Source organism: Sus scrofa, chromosome 13, assembly GCF_054392235.1.
Source record: "Sus scrofa isolate SSC_HxYL_T2T_F1_AM1 chromosome 13, Sscrofa_HxYL_maternal_Yorkshire_Landrace_v2.0, whole genome shotgun sequence".
NCBI lineage: Eukaryota > Metazoa > Chordata > Mammalia > Artiodactyla > Suidae > Sus > Sus scrofa.
Window position 1 is genome coordinate 81052365 of NC_139395.1, and position 25809 is coordinate 81078173.

At 43.3% G+C, this 25809-nt stretch overlaps 1 protein-coding gene across 2 annotated transcripts in view; it reads left to right on the forward strand.

Moving 5' to 3' along the window:
- Positions 1-25809, forward strand: part of FANCD2 (FA complementation group D2) — a 66396-nt gene that overhangs the window by 39718 nt on the left and 869 nt on the right. For both annotated transcript variants that reach the window (XM_021069314.2, XM_021069313.2), the window contains exons 25-43: positions 18-133; positions 2077-2185; positions 3044-3151; positions 3686-3798; positions 5430-5573; positions 7822-7938; positions 8932-9060; positions 9196-9314; positions 12972-13082; positions 14186-14316; positions 15175-15268; positions 15772-15897; positions 16928-17021; positions 17678-17749; positions 18670-18708; positions 19857-19931; positions 20984-21058; positions 22265-22411; positions 24356-24451. In XM_021069314.2, the coding sequence (XP_020924973.2) occupies positions 18-133; positions 2077-2185; positions 3044-3151; positions 3686-3798; positions 5430-5573; positions 7822-7938; positions 8932-9060; positions 9196-9314; positions 12972-13082; positions 14186-14316; positions 15175-15268; positions 15772-15897; positions 16928-17021; positions 17678-17749; positions 18670-18708; positions 19857-19931; positions 20984-21058; positions 22265-22411; positions 24356-24451 (2015 nt within the window). The remainder of the gene's footprint in view (positions 1-17; positions 134-2076; positions 2186-3043; positions 3152-3685; positions 3799-5429; positions 5574-7821; positions 7939-8931; positions 9061-9195; positions 9315-12971; positions 13083-14185; positions 14317-15174; positions 15269-15771; positions 15898-16927; positions 17022-17677; positions 17750-18669; positions 18709-19856; positions 19932-20983; positions 21059-22264; positions 22412-24355; positions 24452-25809) is intronic.

Below are 25809 nucleotides of genomic sequence, written 5' to 3' on the forward strand. Positions count from 1 at the left end.
TTGTTCTTCCCTTTCAGATTGTCCTTTATTCCTCACTGACCTGGAGCCTGGAGAGAGACTGGAGTCCATGTCCATAAAAGAGCGTTCATTCATATGTTCACTCATATTTCTCACTCTTAACTGGTTCAGAGAGGTGAGCAGAGTTACTAGGGCACTTCACCTACTGCCTGTAGTTCCTCTTGAAAAGAAACTATTTTCTTAATTCTGACGAGCCTCCTTAGAAAGTCTCTACCAACTACTAACCCCTGTGTGTTTCACCAGCGGCTATATCCAACCCTCCCCTAATCATCTGTACCACCTGATGCAGCCAAATCTAAATACTGAGCATTCACTTAATGTTGCCCATGCTTTGCTATCTACAGGCTTTGTCACAGTGTTCTGCTAATGCTTGGAATAACTTCAGCATGTCCACTGTGAAAATACTGTTCCTCCTCGCCTAGGCATACACTTAATGTTTCAATTTAGTGAAATGATTTGAATGGACGTTTTCAGCTTCTTTTAGAATACATTTGGCTTAATGCAGTGCACAGTAATATGATATATAACGAGGAGTTCCCCTTCTGGCTCCGCAGTTAATGAACCCGACTAGTATCCATGAGGACGCAGGTTTGATCCCTGGCCTTGCTCAGTGGGTTAAGGATCTGGTGTTGCCGTGAGCTGTGCTGTAGGTCGAAGATGCAGCTCCAATCCTGCGTTGCTGTGGCTGTCATTTAGGCTGGCAGCTGCAGCTCCGATTTGACCCCTACCCTGTACTGTGGGTGCGGTCATAAAAAGCAAAAAAAAGAAAGAAAGAAGGAAATATAATGAAAATTAAATGGAAAAGATCGTAACATCTTACATCTATATCACACTTGCTTTCTCATGTGTATTATGTATTATTTCTGAGAATGTTTTGTTTGTTTTTTGTTTTTTGGGGGGTTTTTGTTTGTTTGTTTGTTTGTTTGCCTTTTCTAGGGCTGCACCCGCAGCATGTGGAGGTTCCCAGGCTAGGGGTCTAATCAGAGCTATAGCCGCCGGCCTACGCCAGAGCCACACAACGCGAGATCCGAGCTGCATCTTTGACCTACACCACAGCTCACAGCAATGCCGGATCCTTTGAGAATGTTTTTTAATTTGAATTATTTCTTCTTATTCTCACATCTATATTATAATGTAAGGATGGGTGTTATTATTCTTGTTTTACACATACAGAATTGCAGGTATGGAGAGCTCAGAATCATTAAAATTTATCAAACATGGAGTTCCTGTTGTGGCTCAGTAGTTACTAAACCAACTAGTATCCCTGAGGATGCAGGTTTGATCCCTGGCCTCACTAAGTGGGTTAAGGATCCGGGGTTGCCATGAGCTGAGGTGTAGGTTACAGACATAGCTTGGATCTGGTATTGCTATGGGCTGTGGTGTAGTGTAGGCCAGCTGCTGCAGCTCCAATTTGACCCCTAGCCTGGGAACATATGCCGTGGGCGCAGCCCTAAAAAGACCAAAAAATAGAAATAAAATTTGTCGGAAGTTCCTGTTGTAGCTTGGTGGTAATGAGCCTGACTAGTATCCATGCAGATCCAAGTTTGATCCCTGGCCTTGCTCAGTGGGTTAAGGATCTGGCGTTGGTGTGGCTGTGGTGTAGGCCAGCATCTGTAGCTCCAATTTGACCCCTAGCCTGGTAACTTCCATATGCCACAGGTGTGGCCCTAAAAAGCTAAAAATAAAAATTAAAAAAAATAAAATTTATCAAACACACAGTCCACATACAATTGCATTACCGTTTTATAACTGAAGAAGTAAAAGCTCAGAAAGGTTGACGACTTGGCCAGGGTCACACACTGGTAAGCAGCAGACTGGGATTTGTTTCACCAACGTATGGACTTTCTAGCTACTGTACTGTTCTGCTGTGTTTCTTACCTCAGAATAAGTAGATCTGGGATTAAAAGTTACATCTCCTTGTTGGCCCAGGGCTTTTTACTCTACAGCGCCTTGCCGAGAATACTTTGATGTCTCAGACTAGACTCCCAAATCCTCTTTTAGTTCTTGAATAATGCAAACAAGGTTAAAATCACAGCATGAGAATTTGCACTTCCACAGGTTGTAAATGCCTTCTGTGGGCAAACGTTGCCTGAGATGAAGGGGAAGGTGCTCACACGGTTGAAGCACATTGTAGAGCTGCAGCGAGTCCTGGAAAAGCACCTGGCAGGTGAGGGAATGGTCCTGTGTGGTGCCCTGCTGGGTGGTGAGGAGATGGAGAACTTGGCTTCTAAACCCAGACTCGGGGATAACTGCCCCCCCCCTCATCTAGGACAAGGAAATGAGTGCTCAATAAAATTTTAAAACATGAATACATCCATTTTCCTCCCATTTTTATCTCCAGGAGCCCTTGTTTCCTAAGGAAGTAAAAGATATAAAATATTGGTCTGGTTTTTTGTAAAGTTACTTTGCTTCTTTGGAGGTCAAACTTCCAGGGCCATTTGTCTTCCTGAACATCATTAAAACCAGGAATAAAGCTGAGAGATTTCTTAATACCTTCTGACCATTATGAAAACTTTTCAGAAAAAAACTTAAAAAAAAAAGAAAAGAAAACTTGTTACTTTAAAGTGCTAGCTCAGTTCTCTGGGGAAAACATGGAGGCTTACTTAGGGCTTCATCTAAATAATTGTATGTAAAATAAACTGCTGCATGACCAAATATTGTTAATAACTTTAGATTTTGAATGTAAGTTTAATTTTAGTTCCTGGGTGTTTTATATCATTATTTAGAATGGTTTTATGTTAATTAATCATAAGTGTTTTATATCATTATTTAGAGTGGTTTTATGTTACTTAATCATAATCAATTAATATGATATTCCTATATTTTAGATAACTTATGATGGAAATTGGTCATTTTACTTTGCCAAAGCAGTTAATGTCATATGTATTGAATGCATCTTACAGATGGTCAGCCATGCTTGGTAGTTCTGGAAACTAGTTTTTAGCCAGTTGGGTGATTAGCATTCCAAGTCTAATGGTGGTATATCGTTGGTAAACCTTGAGCTTCTACCTGCTCTCTCTTTCAGTCACCCCAGACTATGTCCCTCCCCTTGCAAACTTTGACTTGGAAACTTTAGAAGTAACACCTCATATGAGTGCTGTTTCAGCAAAAACCAGAGTACAAGGAAAGATGGGTGAGTTTGTTCTTTTCTTCGTATTCTGTCTCCCTGTGCTGTGTTGAATTGACTTAGAGGTTATCTTCATCAGGGCATTGGAGTAATTGGAGAGATTACATGATTGAACCCTTTTTTGGGCATGGTTATCAATGAACTCTAATATAGGGTTATATTATCTCTTCTCTCTAGGCAATCTTTTTTTTTTTTTTTTTTTTTGGCTTTTTATGGCTGCACATGCTGCATATGGAAGTTCCTAGGTTAGGGGTCGATTCGGAGCTATAGCTGCCAGCCTGCACCACAGCCACAGCGACTCAGGATCCAAGCTGCATCTACTACCTACACCACAGCTCACTGCAACACTGGATCCTTAACCCACTGAACGAGGCTAGGGATTGAACCCTTGTCCTCATGGATGGTAGTCATGTTTATTTCCACTGGGCCACAAGGGGAACTCCTCTAGGTAATTTTATCAGGTTGTTTCCTGAAGGCAGTGATAGTTAGCAAACACGTTTATTGAGTATTTGAGTCTCTTTTTTCTTTTTGAAACATAAGGGGGAAGGAAACGAAAAGCAGATGGCAGCAAAACATCCTCCCCTGACAGACTTTCAAAGGAGGATAATTCAGAATGTGACCCTACACCATCTGGTAGGAGCCCGCTGGAGAAGGTATGGGAATGACAAGTATCTTTAACGGTGTGTGACAGTCCAGTGCGGTTAATAGAGGGCCAGCATCATTCTGTGCACTTTATTTTTTTGGTTTAGAGGGTTTTTTGAGTTTTTTGCCATACCCATGGCATGCGGAAGTTCTGGGGCCAAGGACCAAATCCACATCACAGCAACCACCCAAGCCATAGCTGAATCCTTAACCCCCTGTGCCATTAGAGCACTTCTAGTCTATGCATTTTACAGAGAGAAAAATTAGGGAGAGGAGAGGCAAACAAACGCTCCTAGACTTTGGAGTGACCCTCTCAGTAGCAGAATTTGGGTTAGATTCCACATCTTTATCACTACCACATACTGGCTTTTCTAATTATTTTCTTTCTTTCTTTCTTTCTTTTTTTTTTTGTCTTTTTTTGCCATTTCTTGGGCCGCTCCAGCGGAACATGGAGGTTCCCAGGCTAGGGGTCTAATCGGAGCTGTAACTGTCAGCCTACGCCTGAGCCACAGCAATGTAGGATCCGAGCCGCATCTGCGACCTACACCACAGCTCACGGCAACCCACTGAGCAAGGGCAGGGATCAAACCTGCAACCTCATGGTTCCTAGTCAGATTTGTTAACCACTGTGCCACGACAGGAACTCCTCTAATTATTTTCTTAAGTATTATTCCCTTTTTTGCACCTCAGCAGTACCATGAATTCTCTCCTATAGGAATTACCAAATTCTGTCTTTGGATGTAGTTGTAAATATGCTTCTCTCTCTCTCTCTCTTTTTTTTTTTTTTTTTTTTTTTTGTCTTTTTGCCTTTTCTAGGGCTGCTCCCGCAGCATATGGAGGTTCCCAGGCTAGGGGTCTAATTGGAGCTGTAGCCGCCGACCTACACCACAGCTCACAGCAATGCCGGTTTCTTAACCCACTGAGCAAGGCTAGGGATCGAACCCGCACCTCATGGTTCCTAGTCGGATTCATTAACCCCTGAGCCACGACGGGAACTCCCAAAATATGCTTCTTTTAGCCTCTTTCCTCTTCCCATCTCAGATTACCCACTTTTCAATGAATGAGATAGCATGAAATGCTTCATACATTTTCTGATACTTAATAAACAAGTCCTCTTCCTATAACTGAACTGCTCATGGAGTCGGTGTCGTGTTTATGAAATTGCCTAAACCATGTGGATCCCAACTATTTCTGTTTTTTAGCTACTAGTTATTATTTGTTATATATAGTTCCTCCAGTCTTCTTAATCAGTACTTTCTTGAAAGGCTAGGATTAATATCAACATTTAATAGATGAGGGAACTAAGTCCCAGAGAGGGTAGGTGACTTGCCCAAGGTTACATAGTTAATAAGTGCTTGAGCAAGGATTTGAAGCCAAATCTTTCTGGCCTCTAAGCTCATAGTTTTCTGTACCAAATCCTAATGGGTTGATTTGTCTAGTAGTTCATCCTGAAGTGGAAACCAACCAAGAATCTCGATGTGTGACCTATGTCCAAATATTACCTTAGGTGCTCTGTCTCAGGAATATTTAGGGACTTTGATAAAAGGATGTGATGAAACTGTAATTGCACTTTGAAATCTTCATTAAAAATTAGATTAATATACAAGCCTTATTCTCTTGGTTTCTGCTGCTGTCTTCCCAGGAGCTCAAAGGGAAGGAAGAAAAGGTGTCAGTGTCACTGCAGAATTACCACGCTTTTTTCCGAGAGTTGGACATTGAGGTCTTCTCTATTCTGCGTTGTGGGCTTGTGGCCAAGTTCATCTTAGATAGTGAAATGCACACTGAAGTAAGTGACACAACTGAGATCCCAGAACTTAATCTTCATTCAGAAAATTCCTCAGCTCTATTCCTATTTCAAAAAGAATACCATGACACTGAAAGAAGTTGCATTCTGGCTTCCAAAGCCTTTATATGTGAAAGTGATGATGAATAATAACCCTCATCATCTTGATGTTTATAAATCTAGGTTTTTTATAATGTGTTAGACATTATAAAAGAGGGTGTTAATGATGTGATCCCTACCTGTGGATACTAATAATAAGCTATTTAAAATATTTTTGCAGAGTGGCACTGTTGTGGTTTACAGTATTCTGTGCAGTTTTCACTTTTTCATGACATTTGTTTAGTATCCATGAGATGCTTGTCAAGGCCTTTTTTGCCACTAATCTGGACATTGGCAATTCAGTAATACATACAGCATGATGCTTGCCTTCAGATAGCTCCTAATCTAATGAAGGAGGTAGACAGCTAACAGTACCTGATGTATTAATGGTCAGAACTGAGTACCAGTGAAACTCTGAGGAGGGAGTGGTATTTATTTATTTATTTATTTATTTATTTTTAGGGCTGCACCTGTGGCATATAGAAATTTCCAGGCTTGGGGTCGAATCGGAGCTACAGCTGCAGGCCTATACCACAGCCACAGCAACTCAGGATATGAGTTGTGTCTGTGATCTACACCACAGCTCAAGGCAACGCTGGATCCTCAACCTACTGAGTGAGGCCAGGGATTGGACCCGCATCTTCATGTTTACTGGTCAGATTCATTTCCACTGTGCCACAAGGAGAGCTCTGGGAGTGGTATTTTTGGAAGTAGAGGACATTTTCACAGAAAAGGTAACTTTTGATAAGGGATTCACAGCGGGTGGAGTTTTTCCACATTAAAAAAAAAATTGAGAAATAGCATGGGCTCTTTCCATCTCTGACCACTACAACGAGAGGAGCTGCCCTCATGCCCACACGTCTGCAATGGATGGTGGTGCAGAACTGGAGGAATAAGCACACGTACAGCACTGAACCCAATAATCTGAAGGCCCACAACGCCTTCCACTACAGCGGGCCTATTCATACAAGACTGTGGGCGTGGAGCTGGTTTCGGCAAAGGAGTCTTGGTGGCAGTGAAGCCGAGATCTGGCCAACAAAAGCAGGCCACTTCCTCCGTGCGGAACAGCATCAACAAGAACTCCCATGCCACTCTTAGCAGTATCCAGCACATGATCTGAAAGAGCAACTATTGCCTGGATTTGTGCATGACTGCCATCCATAGAGCCAGCACCATCCTGTGCAGCCAGAGGCCTGTGATGGTGAAGAGGAAGTGGACCTGCCCCACCAAGAGCCTGAGCCATCCCCTTCTCCAAAGCAATAAAGACATTAGACTCCTCACCAAAAGGAAAAAACAAATAGCATGGATTTTTACTGTAGATTTTTATAAGAATATAATCTCATTCAGCATGGAGATAGTACTTGTTTTCAATCTTTCCACTTCAGCTTGTACTTAGAGATTGTCCATAAATGTATGTTGAGCTAACAGTTTGAAGTGAGACTGTATTTGGTCTATTCTGTTTCTGGTAGTATAATATACATGTAAGAATCCTGCTCGGAGTTACTAGTAGCAAAACATTAAGGGAAAGAAAATGTGAAAGGATTATTTAATGAACAGAGAAAAGCAGAATTCCCTTGAATTAGGTTTTTTTTTATTTTTTTATTTTTATCTCAGGGTATTTAGGAAAGGCACTGTGGGTCCACAGCTGGAGGGAAACACCAGAGGCATTTATTTCTATAGAAAAAATAAGTCTTAAACTGTACTATCTCAGATTCTTGTTTTAATAGTTTAAAATTTTATTTTACTTTAGAAATGCTTGACTGTCTGGAGTTCCCGTTGTGGGGCAGCGGAAATGAATCCGACTAGTAACCATGAGGTTGCAGGCTCAGTCCCTGGCCTCACTCACTGGGTTGAGGATCCGGTGTTGATATGAGCTGTGGTGTAGGTCGAAGATGAGGCTGGGATCCCGAGTTGCTGTGGCTGTGGCGTAGGCTGGCAGCTGTAGCTCCAGTTCGATCCCTAGCCTGGGAAACCAGAAATGCTTGACTTTGTGATTTGTTGACAGAGCACAATAGCTGTTTATATGAGGTGGGGGAAATTTTGCCCTTTTTTGGTCAGATTCTTCACCCATTGCAAAGAGTCAACGTGAAATGTGTCCCCCAAAGGTGGGTTGGACATGCTTGGAATTATTCTTCCTTCCTCCTTATGACAGGCTACAGAAGTTGTTCAACTTCAGCCCCCTGAGCTGCTTTTTTTGCTGGAAGATCTCTCTCAGAAGCTGGAGCATATGCTGACCCCTTCTGTTGCCAGGAGAATCCCCTTCCTCAAGGTTTGTACAGGCAGGAACACAAGCTCTGGCCTTAGTGGATTTGAAAACAAGGAGGTCTTAGTAGTGAATAAGTTATCACTTCCTCTGGTATTGTGTTTGGATAGCATGGTGGTAACCCCATTGCCACACTATGTTTGCCATGCTTTCAAAAGGAGCTCTGAAACAGAAAACAAAAAAGCCACTCGAAACAGGTAATGCCCTGAGTATTCCTGAATCCTTTTCTTTGCTTGGGTTTTGGTTTTAACACCTCCCAAACAGCCTGTACCCAAGCCTCAGTGTAATAGTTGGCCGCCTAGAGGAGTCCAGAACCCAGAGTGTGTATCTAACAGACAAATGCACATAGCATCTGGGGAGCAGTTAGATGACGCAGACAACAAAATGCAAAAATTTTAAATGTGTTTTAACATCTAAAATTGATGATTCTCTTTTTGTACCTACTGTTTACTCCGCATTCTTGTTAGCCTAAATGATTTCTATTTTTGTGAGTTTTAGCTCATTAGCAATTATGGGTCTATACCTCTCAAACACTGCTTTACTGTATAAAAGCCAGTTTCTTTGTTATTTGAAGATTGAGCAAGTTCTTTCTGTCATGGAGTTCCCGTCGTGGCTCAGTGGTTAACAAATCCGACTAGAAACCATGAGGTTGCGGGTTCAGTCCTTAGCCTTGCTCAGTGGGTTGAGGATCCAGCACTGCCATGAGCTGTGGTGTAGGTCACAGATGCAGCTCGGATCCCGAGTTGCTGTGGCTCTGGCAAAGGCCGGCGGCTACAGCTCTGATTGGACCCCTATCCTGGGAACCTCCATATGCTGTGAGTGCGGCCTTAGAAAAGACAAAAAAATACCAAAACAAAAGTTCCTTCTGTCAGACTATTATCCCTAATTTCTTTCTCCTTCTATATAGTGGCACAATGTTTGATTAAACTCCATGACAAACTTTCAGTTTCAGAGAAGCTATCCAACAGTTTCTTCCCCAGTAACTGAATTTTTTTATAGAGTAAAGGGAACCGGAACATTGGATTCTCACATCTCCATCAGAGATCTGCCTCGGAAATCGCTCACAGTGTTTTCCGACTGCTGACTCCATTATGTAACCACCTGGAGAACATTCACAACTATTTTCAGGTCAGAACCTCTCTTACTATTATAGAGACTTAGAAATCACTAAGCGAACTAGAATTCTTATTGGGCTGAGAAATTTTGAAGGAAAGTGAGTGCAGTTGCTAAAGCAACAGTCCTAAGAGTATTTTTCCCTTTTAGTGTTTATCTGCTGAGAATCACGGTGTAGTTGATGGACCAGGAATGAAAGTTCAAGAGTACCACATAATGTCTTCCTGCTATCAGAGGCTACTGCAGATTTTTCATGCATTTTTTGCTTGGTGAGTTTGTGGCAGGTACAGTAGGTAGAGATAACCAGAGACTGTTGCTTAAAAAGTTGTTACCAAATGAGATGTAGATAAATTCCAGATTACATGGTAAAGAGCTGAAGGCAGTGAGAGCTGGAGTGTTTAGGGACGCCTTAATGGAATCATGGGACTTCATTGGGCTTTTGGAGGGTAGATGGCTTTTGGAGAAGTAAAGAAAGAAACTGGAAATCAGTCATGGGCAAAGGTTTAAATGAGGGAGGCATGTCCCTTAAATACTTTTGTTCTTCAGGGCTGGGCCTTGGCCCCTCTGTTCTCATCATGCAGGTCTGCTGGGCAATCTCACCCAAGCTTAAATTCATGATAAAATTTATCTTCTGGGCTATAGGAATTTATCTCCAGCTGCCTCCCCTGCACCCACTTCATTGACACCTCAGACTCATTACATCCAAAACAAGTATTTCAGCCTTCCCACCTGTCCTTCAGCTTCCCTTGACTGGGTAGATGGCACCACCATTAGTCTGAGCCAGAACCAGGAATTATTCTTTATCCCTTCTTCTACTTTACCTTTCTTCTTACCCATATCTCATCACAAAATCCTATAGATTTTCTTTTTCAGATAACATCAAAATGACAACCTGGGGAATCCATTGTGGCTCAGTGGTAACAAACCTGGCTAGTATCCATGAAGATATAGGTTCGATCCCTATCCCTCCTCAGTGGGTTAAAGATCCGGTGATGCTGTTAGCTGTGGTGTAGGCTGCAGATGTAGCTCAGATCTGACGTAGCTCAGATCTGGCATTGCTGTGGCTGTGGCATAGGCCAGCAGCTATAGCTCTGATTTGATCCCTAGCCTGGGAATCCATATACTGCATGGGTGGCCCTAAAAAAAAAAAAAAAAGACAATCTGTCCTCTCCTTCTCCACTGCTTCCAGAATCCTGTCATCTCTCACCTGGTCTAAATTAGTTTCATAGTTGGTCTTTCTGTCTCCACTTGTCCTCTTCACAAAGTAGTCAGAATGACCTTCCCAGAGGTCACCTGTGGGGTAGCAGGTTAAGTATCTGTCTTGTCACTGCAGTGGCTCAGGCCACTGCTTCGACACAGGTTCAGTCCCTGGCTGTGAACTTCACATGCCACAGGTGTGACAAAAATGGGGGGAAGTGGGGAGAGAAAAAAGATCTTTTAACTCACTGAGTGAGGTCAGAGATCGAACTTTCACCCTAATGGATACTAGTCAGGTTCATTACCTCTGAGCCACAACAGGAACTTTTGCGCTTGCACTCTGCTCTCCAGCTGTAGTGAATTAATTTCACACATGCCAATCCTTCTCCTGGGATCCCTACCCTCCTTGATTCTGTCTTTTCTGACTTAGCCTTGAGATCTGGATTTAAACTTCACTTCCTCAGGGGCATCTTCCCAAACTGCTAGGCCAGGTAAGTCTCCTTTTTACCTCTCTGATCTCCAGTTTTCTCCTAAGACTCTTACAGTAGAACTTAGCATGGTTTATTATGATTATTGTCCATCTGTCTTCCCTGCTGGACTGTGAGCTCCATGGAGGCAGAGACCAGTCATTGTCATATTCTCAGTACTTAAAAACAGTGCCTGACAAAGGATTTGAACAGATGCTTTATCAGGGAGATATATGGATGGCAAAAAATACATGCAAAGATATTCAGTAGTGTCAGTTATTAGGGAAACGCAAGTTAAAATCACAGCATGGCTAACTCAAAAAAGGCTTACTTTGCCAAGTGTTGGCAAAGACGTAGACTAACTAGAGCTCTCACATGCTGCTTGTGTAACTGTAAAACATACACCTGCTTTTGAAAACAATTTGCCCATTCCTTAAAAAGTTAAACATACACCTATCACACAACCCCACCATTTCAATCCTAGTATTTCTTCAAGAGAAATGAGAGCATATTTCTACATAGAGTCTTATGCATGAATGTTCATTGCAGCTTTATTTGTAATAGTCCAAATTGGAAACAATTCAAATGTCCATCAGCCAGTGAATAGATAAACAGATTATGGTATGTCAATGTGGTAGAATACTATATGCAACAACATGGGTGAAAAAAGAATTATGCTGAATAAAAAGCAAGACTGTAAGAGTATGGTAGTATTTGATTCTTTTTATATAAAATTCTAGAAAACATAATCTTGTGACAAACTGTTCAGTGGTTTCCTAACATTGGACAGGATGGTGGAAGGAGGGCTGGATTACAAAGGAGTACAAGGAAACTTTTGAGGGTCATAGATATGTTTACTATTTTCATTGTGGGGATGGTTTCATGGGTAAGTCAACTGATCAAATTCAGCATTTTAGATACATGGAGTTTATTGTATGTCAATTGTACTTCAATAAAGCTGTTAAAAAAAAAAATCCTCAACCCAGAATTCATTTGTGGAAAGGATGAGAGACTGCCACTGGTGACGTGGAAATGTTCCTAGAGGAGCAAAAGATCTAAGGGTCAGATTATGCTGGACCTTGAAGATTAGGCAGAAGAATTCAAATGTTGTCCAGGGAAGCAATTTTGGAGTTTTGTGATCATAGCCATGATATAGCGAAAACTATTTTAGGGAAATCCTTTTTGGCAGCAGCCTTCAGGCAAAGGGTTTGGGTTTGTTTGTTTGTTTGTTCGTTCTGCTTGTTTTTAAGGGCATATGGAAGTTCCCAGGCTAGGAGTTGAATCAGAGCTACATCACAGCCACAGCAATGTGGGATACCAACCTCTTCTTCATGGCAATGCTGGATCCCTGACCCACTGAGTGAGGCCAGAGATTGAACACACATTTCCATGCATACTTGTCAGGTTCTTTTCCGCTGTGCCACAACGGGATGTCCCAGGCAAAGTGTTTGGAGAGGCAACCAAAAAGACCAAAGATGTTGATGGGATCTGTGTGTAGGATGATGATAAGGGCCTGGCCCAGAGTAATGGCCTTGACTTGGAAAGGAGGGGACAATAGGAAAGATTATCTGAAGACAGAATTGTTAAGCCTTGATTTATTGATGGAGAAGAAGGAATAAGCTCTTTGAGTATCTACTATGGATTAGACATTGATTTAGCAATTTCACAAAATTATTGTCTTTTTTTGGAGAAGACTGAGACATCTTTAAAATGTAGAAAATATGAAATAGGAAGGAGAATTTTTTTTTCCTTGAAAATAAACCTAGGAGGTCTTTAAGACTGCATTTCAGCTTCTAGTCTGATACTCAGAGCTGTGACTGAATTTGACACTGGAGTACTTCCAGTTCTCCCTTCAGTTCTCCTTTTAGTTTTAGTCCTTTTCCATTGACCATTTTTCTTTCTTTCTTTCTTTCTTTTTTTTTTTTTTTTCTTTTTAGAGCCATACCTGCAGCATATGGAGGTTTCCAGACTAGGGGTCTAATCAAAGCTACAGCTGCCTTTGCCATAGCCACAGCAATGCCAGATCCAATCTGTGTCTGCGACCTACACCACAGCTTGTGGCAACGCCAGATCCTTAACTCAGTAAGCGAGGCCAGGGGTCGAACCTGCAACCTCATGGTTTCTAGTTGGATTCATTTCTGCTGCGCCACAACAGGAACTCCTCCATTGATTTTTTGATGGTACAGACTGGAGGCAGGATCCTCACATGCTTCCCAAGCAATCTTCCTGAAACTGAACTACCTTTCCTTGCCTTTCCCTTAGGAGTGGATTTGTTCAACCTGAAAATCATAATTTACTCTATTTAGCCCTCGACATCCTTACTAAGCGACTGAAGCAGGGAGAGCCTGACCAACCCTTGGAGGAGCTGCTCAGGTGGGTCAGACTGCATATCCCAGAGTGTTGTCCCAAGAAACTCTTGGGAAGAAGGTTGACATAAGTTCTTGGAGGTAGGTTATCTTGAGTGTCCAGTAGTTGTAAGGGAGATTGATATTTTCAGTGATTTTTCCTCATTATATGAGCCTGCTCATCTGTGTATTCAGATAAATCCTGAAACATTAGAAACTTGAACTCAACATACTAAATCTTTGTGCATCCTGCATTCCTGTAACGTTACATTTTCAGGTAATGATGGAAGCACTGGCCATTGGTAATCATCCAGAGGCCCATTCTGTCTCATAGTAGGTTGGATATTTAGGTAGCAGCAGTTAGTTACCACTGCTTGCCTGTCTCCTTCCTCATCTTGGAAGAAGAGGGGTCTAAGCTGAGGGTACAGGAAGTGAGAAGGAGCTTAGAGGGGCATGGCTCCCAGCCTTCTACTCCAGCTTCAACCAGAGGGCCTTGGTCTTTCCCTCACCTCCCCTGATAGTCTAGGCCATCACTGAGGCTACAGTCAGTGCTTGTCATTCCTGCCTTTAGGGCCTTATTTCCTTTTTAGTACAGTGTTTTTTAATTTGTTTGACTTCCTTCCCACAATCAATCAGGAGTTGACTCTAGTTTTATTTCAACTATAATTTTGAATTTACTGTGACTCCTCATCTGCTATGACTTCAGTGCATTGAAAGCTAACTGTATATAGTACATTTAATAGAAGCATTGTTCCTCTGCCTTACCACTTCCTTTCATCGTGTCCCTATGAACCAGAATCTGAACATTATTCTCAGTGTGATGCCTAGTGTCTTAAAGAGCAGTTTACCCGGGTTCCATGTGTAAGCATGGCCTAGGCTAGCACTTGAATATCTTGCCACACATGACTCTTCAAAGCCAGTATTCCATCCACGGGGCTCTGTTATGCCCTGGCTTTCTCCATACAAAGTTACAGTTCTCTTATCAGGGTCTTGAAAGAAGGTTCTACTGAAACACCTGAAAATGAGGGTTCTGAGTAGACCATCAATATTTAAGTGAACTTGGATGGCTCGTGGTTTTAGATACATCTTTAATACTTGTGATGCTTTTTTTTTTCCTTGTCTCTTTTACAGCCAGAGCTTCCACTACTTGCAGAATTTCCACGTCAGCATTCCCACTTTCCAGTGTGCTCTTTATCTCACCAGACTTTTGATGGTCATTTTGGAGAAATCTACAGCTCCTACCCAGAACAAAGAAAAAATTGGTGATGGGCCATGTCTTCTTTGTTCCTTCATGAATAGACTTGTAAACTTAGGGCTTTGTAGGACCTTGCAGATTTTACATGTAAATCTCTCCACAACTGTGGGTGTGCCTTTTGCTACACCAAGGAGGAAATATTTTCCCAGAAGGAGCTATGTCTGATCTCTGCTGGCATTGCTTAGATTGAGTGTGGTTAGTTGATTTGGCTAGATTTTCTGTTTGGCTTCTCTTTACTCATGTCCTCACCCCCTCTTTTTTTTTTTTTTTTTTTTTTTTTTTAAGTATCTGAGATATTTGGCCAAAAAAAGATATGAACCACAAAGTTAATAAAATGGGAGAGGAAGGAGAAATCAGGATTAAATGTAAAGAAAGGTCTGGCCCATTCCTGATTTTATCTTTTGACATGGCTCTTGGAAGGCATCTCAACGATTATACAACCTAATTGGCAGCACAGACAGAAAGCAAAAAGAAAATGCAAAAATGTTATTCCCTGTTGGTTAAAAGGGGAGGGTTTGGTTTGCGTCTCTGGGGTGGCCGCTGCTTGTTGGCCTGCGCAGGAGGAACTCTGATGGACTTCCTGCTGCCCAGCAGCTTCCTTTTCTCTTTGTGTCTGTGGGGTTCATGTTTGTTCCAAGACACAGTAAGAGGGTAGGACATGTTGGGTCTTAGACAGATGGGGTCATTTCTTGTAGAAGAACTGGCAGAGCAGGAACTCATGATAGCTTTTCTCAAATTGTCTATTATCCCATATAATAGTAAATATGAAAGAATAATCCTTTGATCAGTTCTCATCCCCTGAGGCCTGAAAAACAAGAGGTTGACTTTCCATGCATGAGCTCTCTTTGTCCTGCTTCTCCAACAGCTTCCCTGGCCAGACAGTTCCTCTGTCGGGTGTGGCCGAGCGGGGAGAAAGAGAAGAGTGGCATCCCTAATGACCAGCTCCAGGCTCTACTTAGGTGAGAGGCTCGGTTTCTGTCCATGAGCCAAATAGCCTCCTACTTTGCCACTGTTCAGATCCCTTATCTGGTCAAAGACTGAGAAATTACCTTGGTCAGAGGTAACTTGGAAGCAATGGAGTAGGTTTGAAATTAACAGAAAATTGACATATGTGGATTGTCAGAGCTTCCGGTTCTGTTTTATAGTGTCAGCTAGTTCCTTATTATTAAATCAAATCATAAAGGAAGTGGAGGAATCTGCTGTTGTAATCTACCTTGTAAACCAGTGAGTCAGATATTTATTGCCTCCTATATCCACCCATCACTTCAAGGTGTCTAACTGTACTTCCAATTGAGACATCATTTCCTTTACCTCTGGACAAGTATCTGGAATATTTACCTTGTTAAAAATAAATGCAGATAGTTTTTTTAAAAGCTTACTACCTAGTAATGGCTCAAGGATTTAGGATCTCGATTTAGGAATTCTATAATATATGTTTATACTCCTATGACTGGCAATGCAGCATCTACCTGGAGCACACAGACAGTGTCCTGAAGGCCATAGAAGAGATTGCTGGGGTTGGTGTCCCCGAACTGATCAACTCTCCTACCAAAGATGCCTCTTCCTCCACATTCCCTACACTCACCAGGTAAGGGCATGCTCTCCTCTAGTTCTTTCCCTAGGTTAAAGTCACACTGTCTAATGTATATAGTTTCCAAATAACTATCTCTCCAAATAACTATCTCACTCTTCATCTAGTTCTGATAACGGGGTGGGTCCATTCATTTATTCAACACATAAACACATAGAATGTCTAGTGCACACTCTCTCCAAGGGGCTCTCAGCCACCCCATGTGGAAGTACTTATTGAGGAATGAATCATCAGTAGTCATAGTCTTCAGGGGCTCTGGATACTTAGTCACCAAACTTTTTTTTTTTTTTTTTTTGGCTTTTTAGGGCCCCACCCGCAGCATATAGAAGTTTCCAGGCTAGGGGTTGAATCGGAGCTACAGCTGCTAGTCTATGCCACAGCCACAGCAACGCAGGATCCAAGCTGCGTCTGCGACCTACACCACAGCTCATGGCAATGCCAGATCCCAAACCCACTGATCAAGGCCAGGGATTGAACCTGTATCCTCATGGATACTGGTCGGGTTTGTTACTGCTGAGCAACAACGGGAATTCCATTAATCACCAAACATCTATCAGCACTTTCATGTGAGATTATTTTTTCCAAAGGACAAAGTGATTGTTATGTCTAATCCTATGTCTCTTAAGGGCAGTGGTTATCTGACACTTGTGTGGTCTTACATTCTTGATCTGTTTGGTCCTTCTGATGAGCCTTTGGTAGGTGTCATTACCCTTATTTTCCTTAAGAAGAAAAGGAGCATAAGAGAGGAGCTTGCTTAGGTGTGTGCAGATAGTAAAGTATAAGTGGAACAGGGAGTAACTCAGATCCTCTCACCACCACCTCCCTGCCCTCTCTCTATAATCTCATTGTTTCACAGGTCATCTCCTTGGCTTATTTCTAAATGAGTCTTACTCTCCCATCCTCGCAGAGTGGACCTGAGTGAAAGGACATTCAGAGAAGGGAAATGATTTTTGGGGCCCTGGCTCCTCCCCAGATGTTCTTTCTAACGAGTGCATCATTATGTGGGCATCATGCTTTTCTCCTCTAGGCACACCTTTGTCATTTTCTTCCGTGTGATGATGGCTGAACTAGAGAAGACAGTGAAGGGTCTTCAGGTTGCAACAGCAGCAGACTCGCAGCAGGTGAGTCAGGTATTCCCAGCCCAGGAGTTAGACTCTGGCTTACTTGGAAGCTGCTGGTTCTTCTACTCTTTGGTCCAGTTTCTCCTAAGTTATTTCCTTTGAGTTACTGAGATCCAGAATCTTATTCAAAGAACTCCTGGTTTGATTTCCTTTCCCTTGACTGAAAGTGAGGATTGGGCTCGGTGTCCTCTGGCTACTGTCCAAGGGTAAGTCTGGACTCCATAGACCTAGTCTGGGAAAAAAATGTCTTTGCAGCCTGATGGTCCCAACTGCAGCTTGTGAGCTGGCATGAGGCTAGCATGCCTCTTTGAGATGCTGTGGTACTGGGCCTCAGCAGTCTGCTAACCAAAACAGAGTTAGCCTGCTGGGAGCAAGGGCTGGCGTAGGGATCAGAGAAGCCAGAAGATCTTATGGCCAGAGGCTTTTTCCTACTTAGAAATTACTGAAGAAGAGTCACCTTTTAGAAGGTCTCTATAAGGTACCCTAATGTTACCATATACATGTCAACCTCAGAACCATCTTGTGGGTACACTTGTTGCTGTAACTCCTTTGGAGGATAATTGGTTTAAATCTCTGAATAGCTGGGTAGTCCGAGAGTACAGTAAGAGAAGTATTTGGCTGTGATTCAGAGGTGCCTTATATTTGGCTGCCCACAGATTCATGAAGAGAAGCTCCTCTACTGGAACATGGCTGTTCGAGACTTCAGTATCCTCATCAACCTGATAAAGGTGAGTGGGGAGGCTCCTGACTCCATCTCACTGGCTAACTGTAGGAACCGCTAAGGGGCTTGCCTTCCAAAACGGGCCTCGCAGCTCTTTTCCCAGCCAGTCCTCGGGGACTTGCTTCCCCTGTCTTCCTCCCTGTGCCCCACCCCTCCTGAAGAACCCTTCCTACCTTCCTGAGCAGCATCTTTTCCTTATCTGCCTTCCTTCTTTCCATCTGCATTGCAATACTTACTGTTTAATGGCTCCTTCCCCATGTCATGCCCCTGCCCTGGGTCTGAGCACATTCCCCACTGTCTTCCTCTTGCAACCCTGAACACCTCTTTATCCCTCACACACACTGTGTGCTCCGCTCGATCCATGATTTTGCTCAGGCTGTTCCTCCAGCTTAGAAAGTTGTTCTCTCCCTTTGTGCCTCTCACCCACTTTTTCTTAAGGCTTCAGATCAAGGTTTGGGTCTCTGTGGCGCCATGTTCCTAACACTCCTTGTTCTATTCTTCCCTCCTCTTCCTTAATTACGGTGATTACTTTATTCTGCTTTGTAATCAATTTGTTGACATGTTGATACATCTTCATTTTCCTTTTCTTTTTTTTTTTTAGGGCCGTACCCGCAACATATGGAGGATCCCAGGCTAGGAGTCTAATCGGAGGCTATAAATGCTGGCCTACACCACAGCCACAGCAATGCCAGATCTGAGCCATGTTTGCAACCTACACCACAGCTCATGGCAACGCCAGATCCTTAACCCACTGAGCAAGGCCAGGGATTGAACTTGCATCCTCATGATTCCTAGTTGGATTTGTTTCTGCCGCACCACAATGGGAACTCCCTCTTCTTCATTTTTGATATCTCTGCAACACTCAGAGCTATGCTTTGCACTGTGGGTCAGACCTCAGCTTTGGTTTCTTGTCTTTCATCTCTCCAGGTGTTTGATAGTCGTCCTGTTCTGCACATATGTTTGAAGGTAAGCAACAGACTAGGCCCTCTTTAGTGTTTATTCTTCCTGTAGATCTCTCTAGTGAGGACCTCAGCTGAGAGGAGTTGCTTAATACCTTGCCCACAACCCAGACTCTCCAGGATCTGTGCCCTCAGGTAGTCTAGAGCAGACTATGGATGTGTTTTCCCATACTAGCTGGATGACGAGAGAAGCCGGTCTTCCTGTGAGTTTGAGAACTTTGTCTTAAAACTAGGAGTGGGAGTTCCCGTTGTGGCTCAGCAGTAACAAACCCAACTAGTATCCACGAGGACACTGGTTCGATCCCTGGCCTCAATGGGTTAAGAATCCAGTGTTCCTGTGAGCTGCAGTGTAAGTTGCAGGCAAGGCTCGGATCCCGCAGCAACAGCAATTTGCTGTGGTGTAGCCTAGCTTCGGGAGCATTAGTCCCTTCCTGCTGCTCTTCCCCAGGCAACAGATAGGGAGGAGGAGTGGGTGACTCCTCTTCACAGAGCCCATGGGAAGAGGACTCAGTGTGAGAGCTGGTGTTTTGGTGTCTACTGAACTCCTCTGCCAGGGCGATATCCTGGGTCAGTGCTAGATTTGATGGTAAACCCAGTGGGTTAAGAGCTAGGGAAGGCTGTAGGGACACTGCTTCTAACCCACCACTGACAGTTCCTTCCAAGTGGATGGCGCCCCTTTTGTGTTATCTCCTGATGTCTCTCTTCCTCTTTATTCTCCTCCCTGGGCCCAGTGTGGGATGTGGTGAGAGAGGGAGTGATTTATCTGATTGGGAAGTTTGGCACTTGGTCCTGTGTTTCCTCAGCTCTTCCCAGCTTAATCCTCTTGAGAGTAAGTTGTCCTCAGGGAGCTGGGGTTCCCTTCTGTTTCTCTGAGCCCTCATTCTCAAGCTGAGCAACACCCCTGTGCATCAGCTGTGTCTGGGGTAGTTAAGTCTGCCTAATTCTGGGGCTTAGTTAGCAAGTCCATTAGTTTTTTTACGTTAAGCTACATTCTCCAAGTTAACCTTTTGAACCCTTCTCCATTTATTTTTTATATATAAAAATAAGAAAAGAAATCCCCTGGTCTGGGTAATGCAATGCTGCCTCAGGTGGGGGCCTTTCAGGTGAAGGACCTCAGCTAGAGGTCATCACCAATGTTTGTCTTCTCTTTTTCAGTATGGACGTCTCTTTGTGGAAGCATTTCTGAAGCAGTGTATGCCGCTCCTAGACTTCAGTTTTAGAAAGCACCGGGTAAGAACTGAGCAGCAGCAAAGACTTGCTCTGTACAGTTGTTCAGAGGATGTGTCCATGGAGACTTCTGGGCTGGCATGGGAGCAGTCCCCTTGCCCAGGTTCTGAGTCACAGATCTACTTAGGCACCTCTGGTCACTTCAGCCATCCCCAGAGATGCCCACAGAGAACTGAATATTCCACCTTCCTGCTTCTCCTCCACATCTGAGGATGGCTGTTCCTTTTAGCTTGAGTTTATTGTGCTACTGCACTCCCAGGACCTCACATATTAGGGGGTCATTTGCTTATTCCCATGTGCTTCTCTAGGTCTGGTCTCAAGAATTTAGGGGGGAAAAAACCAAACTCACTTTTGTTGTAAACTTTGCCATTATAAAAGACAATCTTAAAGAGTTTTTTTAGCTGAGTAGGACCCAGGGCTAGAGTAGTGAAATAAGGATAGAAACAGAGATGACAATCTCTCACACATATTTAGCAAATTGAACTTTGTAAAAAAACAATATTTGGCTGGTCCCTTATAGCTCAGAAAGGGAAAGGAGAGGATGGCCAGCAAGCACTCCTCCTGTTTGAGGGGCAAATTAAGATAATTATCCAGTACCATCTGTAAAAATTGTGAATCGCTGTGTTGTACACCTGAAACTTACATTGTAAGTAAATTTAATAAAGGAAAGGTGATTATCCATATGTGGCTGGAACCTGCAGGATTCTTTGGAACCCTTAACTGAAAGAATTTCTTGCACTTAAAATGAAATGATGGTGTTCCCGTCGTGGCTCTGTGGTTAACGAATCTGATTAGCATCCATGAGGATGCAAGTTCGATCCCTGGCCTTGCTCAGTGGGTTAAGGAACCGGCATTGCCATGAGTTGTGGTATAGGTCACAGACTTGGCTCGGATTCTGTGTTGCTGTGGCTGTGGTGTAGGCCAGCAGCTGTAGCTCTGATTCGACCCTTAGCCTGGGAACTTCCATATGCCACAGGTGTGGCTCTAAAAAGCAAAAAAAAAAAAAAAAAAAAAAAAAAAGTTCATTTGGCACTGATGCATGTTGTTGGTTCTAGGAAGATGTTCTGAGTTTATTGGAAACCTTCCAGTTGAACACGAGATTGCTTCATCACCTGTGTGGGCATTCCAAGGTAAGAGGGAGAGCAGGTCATCATGGGCTTAATCTGCCATTGCCATTTAGAGATCCATGGGTTCCAGCAGCTCCTTCTTCCTTTTTCACCCCCTTTATTTCTGGGACTGTGTCTGTCCAAAGGAAGTTTATTCAGCATTGTCAGTCCCAGTTGCTGGCTGAGATTGGGCAATCAACTAGAGGGGAATTTCTGCATCTGAAATTTGATTCACGCTCCGTAGCCCTATTTCCTCTAGAAGGTCTTCTTTGGTGAGAGAGAGAGAATGTTGGTGGGTGTGTAATGGCTACAAAGCGCTCTGGGCAGGAGGAATGTTATGTCAGTGATGACTCTTCTGGAAATAAAGAGGTAGTTCCAAAAGCAGCTGTGTTTAGGGCTGTTCATCTGTACTGTTCACTTGCCAAGGAACACATCTGTCTCCTATGAGAACATTTTAGCTTTCAAGGACTTTTCGATTTGAAGCCTACCACTGAACCATTGTCACTTTTTATCTGAGGGAACACAGAACCATGGAGTTCTATAGTCACTGGCAAACCCGTGGTCCTCCCACCCAGTTCCTGTTGTGCACTTCCTCCCCTGGTTCTGACTTCTCAAGATGTTGAATGGTGGAATTTTAAGGCCTCTCAGCTAAAAAAGGATACTGTCTGTTGTTTACTATCATATATGTTCAGGCATATTTTAGGTAAATTGGAATTCCCATCGTGGCTTAGCAGATTAAGAACCTGACTAGTATCCATGAGGATGTGGGTTCAATCACAGGCCTCTCTCAATAGGTTAAGGGTCCAGTGTTGCCACAATCTGCAGCATAGGTCGCAGATGTGGCTTGGATGCCACATGGCTGTGGTGTAGGCTGGCAGCTGCATCTCTGATTCGACCCCTAGCCCAGGCACTTCCTTATGCTACAGATGTGGCCCTGAAAAAAAAAAAAAAGGAATTTTTTTTTTAGGTAAGGTAATTGATAATTGGTCAATAAGATGTTTTGAGGAAATGAGAGGTGTCGGTGGTGTGTCTTCTAGGCTCTTTTAGCTTGAAGGACAGCTGCCATTCTCTTCAGAATATTCTGCAAAGCTTCTGCTATTTGATGAAACATGTCTCTGGCCTATGCTCTTGTTCAATGTTCAAGTGTCAGGAATTCAAGAGTCGCTATATTGGAGATGTGAAAGCATGATGATAAATCCAAATGAGTTGGGTGTGTTTGTTTTCATTCAGATTCACCAGGACACAAAACTCACCAAACATGTGCCTTTGCTCAAAAAGACCCTGGAGCTGTTAGTCTGCAGAGTGAAAGCTATGCTTACCCTCAACAGTTGCAGAGAGGCTTTCTGGCTGGGCAATCTCAAAAACCGGGACTTGCAGGTAACCCAGTGGTGGTCTCCTTCTCCCATGCCTTGTGAGAGTGATGGGAAGTGTGGAAGGGAGGTCACCCCAGCACTGCTCTCTCCATACTCGGTTGCTTTTCTCTTAGTCTGTGACTCTTTAGCTCTTCAAGTTGGGGAGCATTGCTCATAGGCAATGGTTGTAGGCCATACTCCTCATCCCAGGAAGTGAAGGCACCACAACAGCCCTTTGGTATAAAAAAAGGCCTCAGACACAGAGCCAGGTTAGTAAGCCGCTTTCTGGGAGTTCCAGTTGTGGCACAGCAGAAACGAATATGACTAATATCCATGAGGATGCAGGTTCAATCCCTGGCCTTGCTTGGTGGGTCGGGGATCAGGCATTGCCATGAGCTGTGGTGTAGGTCACAGACATGGCTTAGATCCCATGTGGCTGTGGTGGTGTAGGCCGACAGCTATAGCTCCAATTCGACCTCTGGCCTGGGAACTTCCGTATGCTGCAGGTGTGGCCCTAAAAAACAAAAAAAGAAAAAAAAAAACCACCAAAAAAAAAAAATCTCTTTCTACAGCTAGAGGGGGACCCTAGGGCCCACTGAGGGTATATTAAAACTATTTTTTTTGTTGTTGTTCAGTTATTTTTTTTGTGTTCCCCCCCAAAACCAGTCTTATTTCTAAAATTATTCTCTGGCTAATTTTTATTTTATTTTTTTTAGGGCCACATCTACAGCATATGGAGGTTCCCAGGCTAGGGAGTGAATCAGAGCTACAGCTGCAGACCTACGCCACAGCCACTACAATTTGGTATCCAAGCCTTGTCTTTGACCTACACCATAGCTCACAGCAAGGCCAGATCCTTAACCAACTGAGTGAGGCCAGGGATCAAACCCACAACCTCATGGTTCCTAGTTGGATTCGTTTCTGCTGCGCCACGATGGGAACTCCTCTCTGGCTTATTTTAACAAACGAGCATTTAATTCTTTCAGTCATCAGACTGAATTTTTGTGTTTCTCATACTGCTATTTTGGAGCTGCAGCATTTTTGAGTTAGAATCCAAGCCCTTCTCATTCGTGCTTACAGTATCTGAGTTATATGATGTTTTATATGAAAAGAACAGCATCCCAGAGAATTGCTTTCCTTGCTTCATGGCAACCTTATGAGGTGGATACTATTGTTTCCATGAGAAAAATCAAGCTGGGAGAAATTAAGTAACACCTAAAGTCATTCAGCAATAAGTGAACAGACCAAAGTTTGAGTTCACACAGTCCTGATCCATTTTTTTTTTTTTTTTTTTTTTTTTGTCTTTTTTGCAATTTCTTGGGCCGCTCCCTCGGCATATGGAGGTTCCCAGGCTAGGGGTCGAATCGGAGCTATAGCCACTGGCCTACGCCAGAGCCACAGCAACGCGGGATCCGAGCCGCGTCTGCAACCTGCACCACAGCTCACGGCAACGCCGGATCGTTAACCCACTGAGCAAGGGCAGGGACCGAACCCACAATCTCATGGTTCCTAGTCGGATTCGTTAACCACTGTGCCACGATGGGAACTCCCTGATCCAGATTTGATGTTCTTAAACCACTCAAATATACTAGCCTTCAGCCTCTGCATGGCCATCTGTGGTTGGTGTGTTGGCACTGCCTGCTCATAAATCTTAAGGTATTTGGGAAATTATAAAACCATATTCAGCATTTAACTGAAAGAGTCAGCAATTTATTCTGGCTTTGTAAATCTAGTATGATATTAGGATACAAAGATGAACCTTTTGTAAAACTACATATTGTATCAGAAACACAAGCATCTCAGAAACCTGAGTTATTCTCCAGGTGCTGGATCACAGGTTGCTGTCCACGTTTGACCGTATTTGAACGACTGAATGTCTTTGCCTTGCCTGTAAACTAAGCCTTTCTCCCCTTGAGACTCCAAATGTGATCATAATAACCCATCATTTGTCTTGGCCCATGACACTCAGGGTGAAGAGATTATATCCCAGAATTCCCAGGAGAGCACAGCCGAAGAGAGTGAGGAAGACACAGCATCCCAGGTCTCCAAGAGCAAAGCAGCAGAGGTATGTTTGCAGAAGGCACTGGTGGCTCTGATGGCTGCATCCTGTTCATTATCCTGACTTGGTAGAGAACACAGAACTTTCCCTGCCTGAGTTTATAATCACATACTTCTCTACCCATCTCCATTCCCTCCAAAAAACGCTTCCCGCACAATATTGTAATTCCTCTTGAGTATCTCAAGTTGTGGCATGTGTTACACAGTTGAACACTCCCTTCCATTGTAGCCCCATATTTTCCCTGAATTCCTCTCTGAAATTTTCAAGGGGAGATAAGAAAAGGTCAGAGTATTCCTTGAGTGTTGAGAAGAATGGTTTAAACCATTTAAACATGCTGTTTGAATATATAAAATGGAAATGTGAAAGCGAAAGCACAGAATCAAAAGCTGCCATCGCTGAAGACTTAAGATCAGAGGAGGAGCCCTTATCCTGTTCTGGGTTACAACCACTGCTTTCGAGACTTTAAAGAAAGCTAAAGAGGAGTTCCCGTCGTGGCGCAGTGGTTAATGAATCCGACTAGGAACCATGAGGTTGCGGGTTCGATCCCTGCCCTTGCTCAGTGGGTCAAGGTTCTGGCGTTGCGGTGAGCTGTGGTGTAGGTCACAGACGCGGCTCGGATCTTGCGTTGCTGTGGCTCTGGCGTAGGCTGGCAGCTACAGCTCCGATTCAACCCCTAGCCCGGGAACCTCCATATGCCGCAGGAGCGGCCCAAGAAATGGCAAAAAGACAAAAAAAAAAAGAAAGCTAAAGAAAAATGTATGTATTTATGAAAGTTTGTTACAGTTCAGGTGGATCATGGATGCAGAGAAGCTCAGATTTAAGAACCACTGCTGTGGATGCAGTTTGCACTGCAATTTGAGGCTGATGCAGAAAGATCATTTAGTATGAAGAATTTTTGTTGTTGTTGTTGTTGTTGTTGTTGCTATTTCTTGGGCCGCTCCCGCGGCATATGGAGGTTCCCAGGCTAGGGGTTGAATCGGAGCTGTAGCCACCGGCCTACTCCAGAGCCACTGAAGAATTATTTTATTACATGGTCTTTTTTTTTTTTTTTTTCCAATGTACCTATCTTGTTCTCAAAAAAGTTTGAAGCAGACAGTATCCTACTAGTTCGGTACTTTCTCCTAAGCAAACTTCCCAGATTAGAGTTACAGACCAGATAGAATTTTAGCTGGATTCCAATTGGATTTTTAATTTAACAAACATTTCATTCTGTTGAATGACCATTTTGTTCCTATGTTACATGCATGCAGTAGAGCTGGAGGGCCATGGCTTATTTAAATATTGTGCATTTTTTGGAATTCCTATTGTGGCACAGCAGAAACAAATCTGACTAGGAACCACGAGGTTGCAGGTTTGCTCCCTGG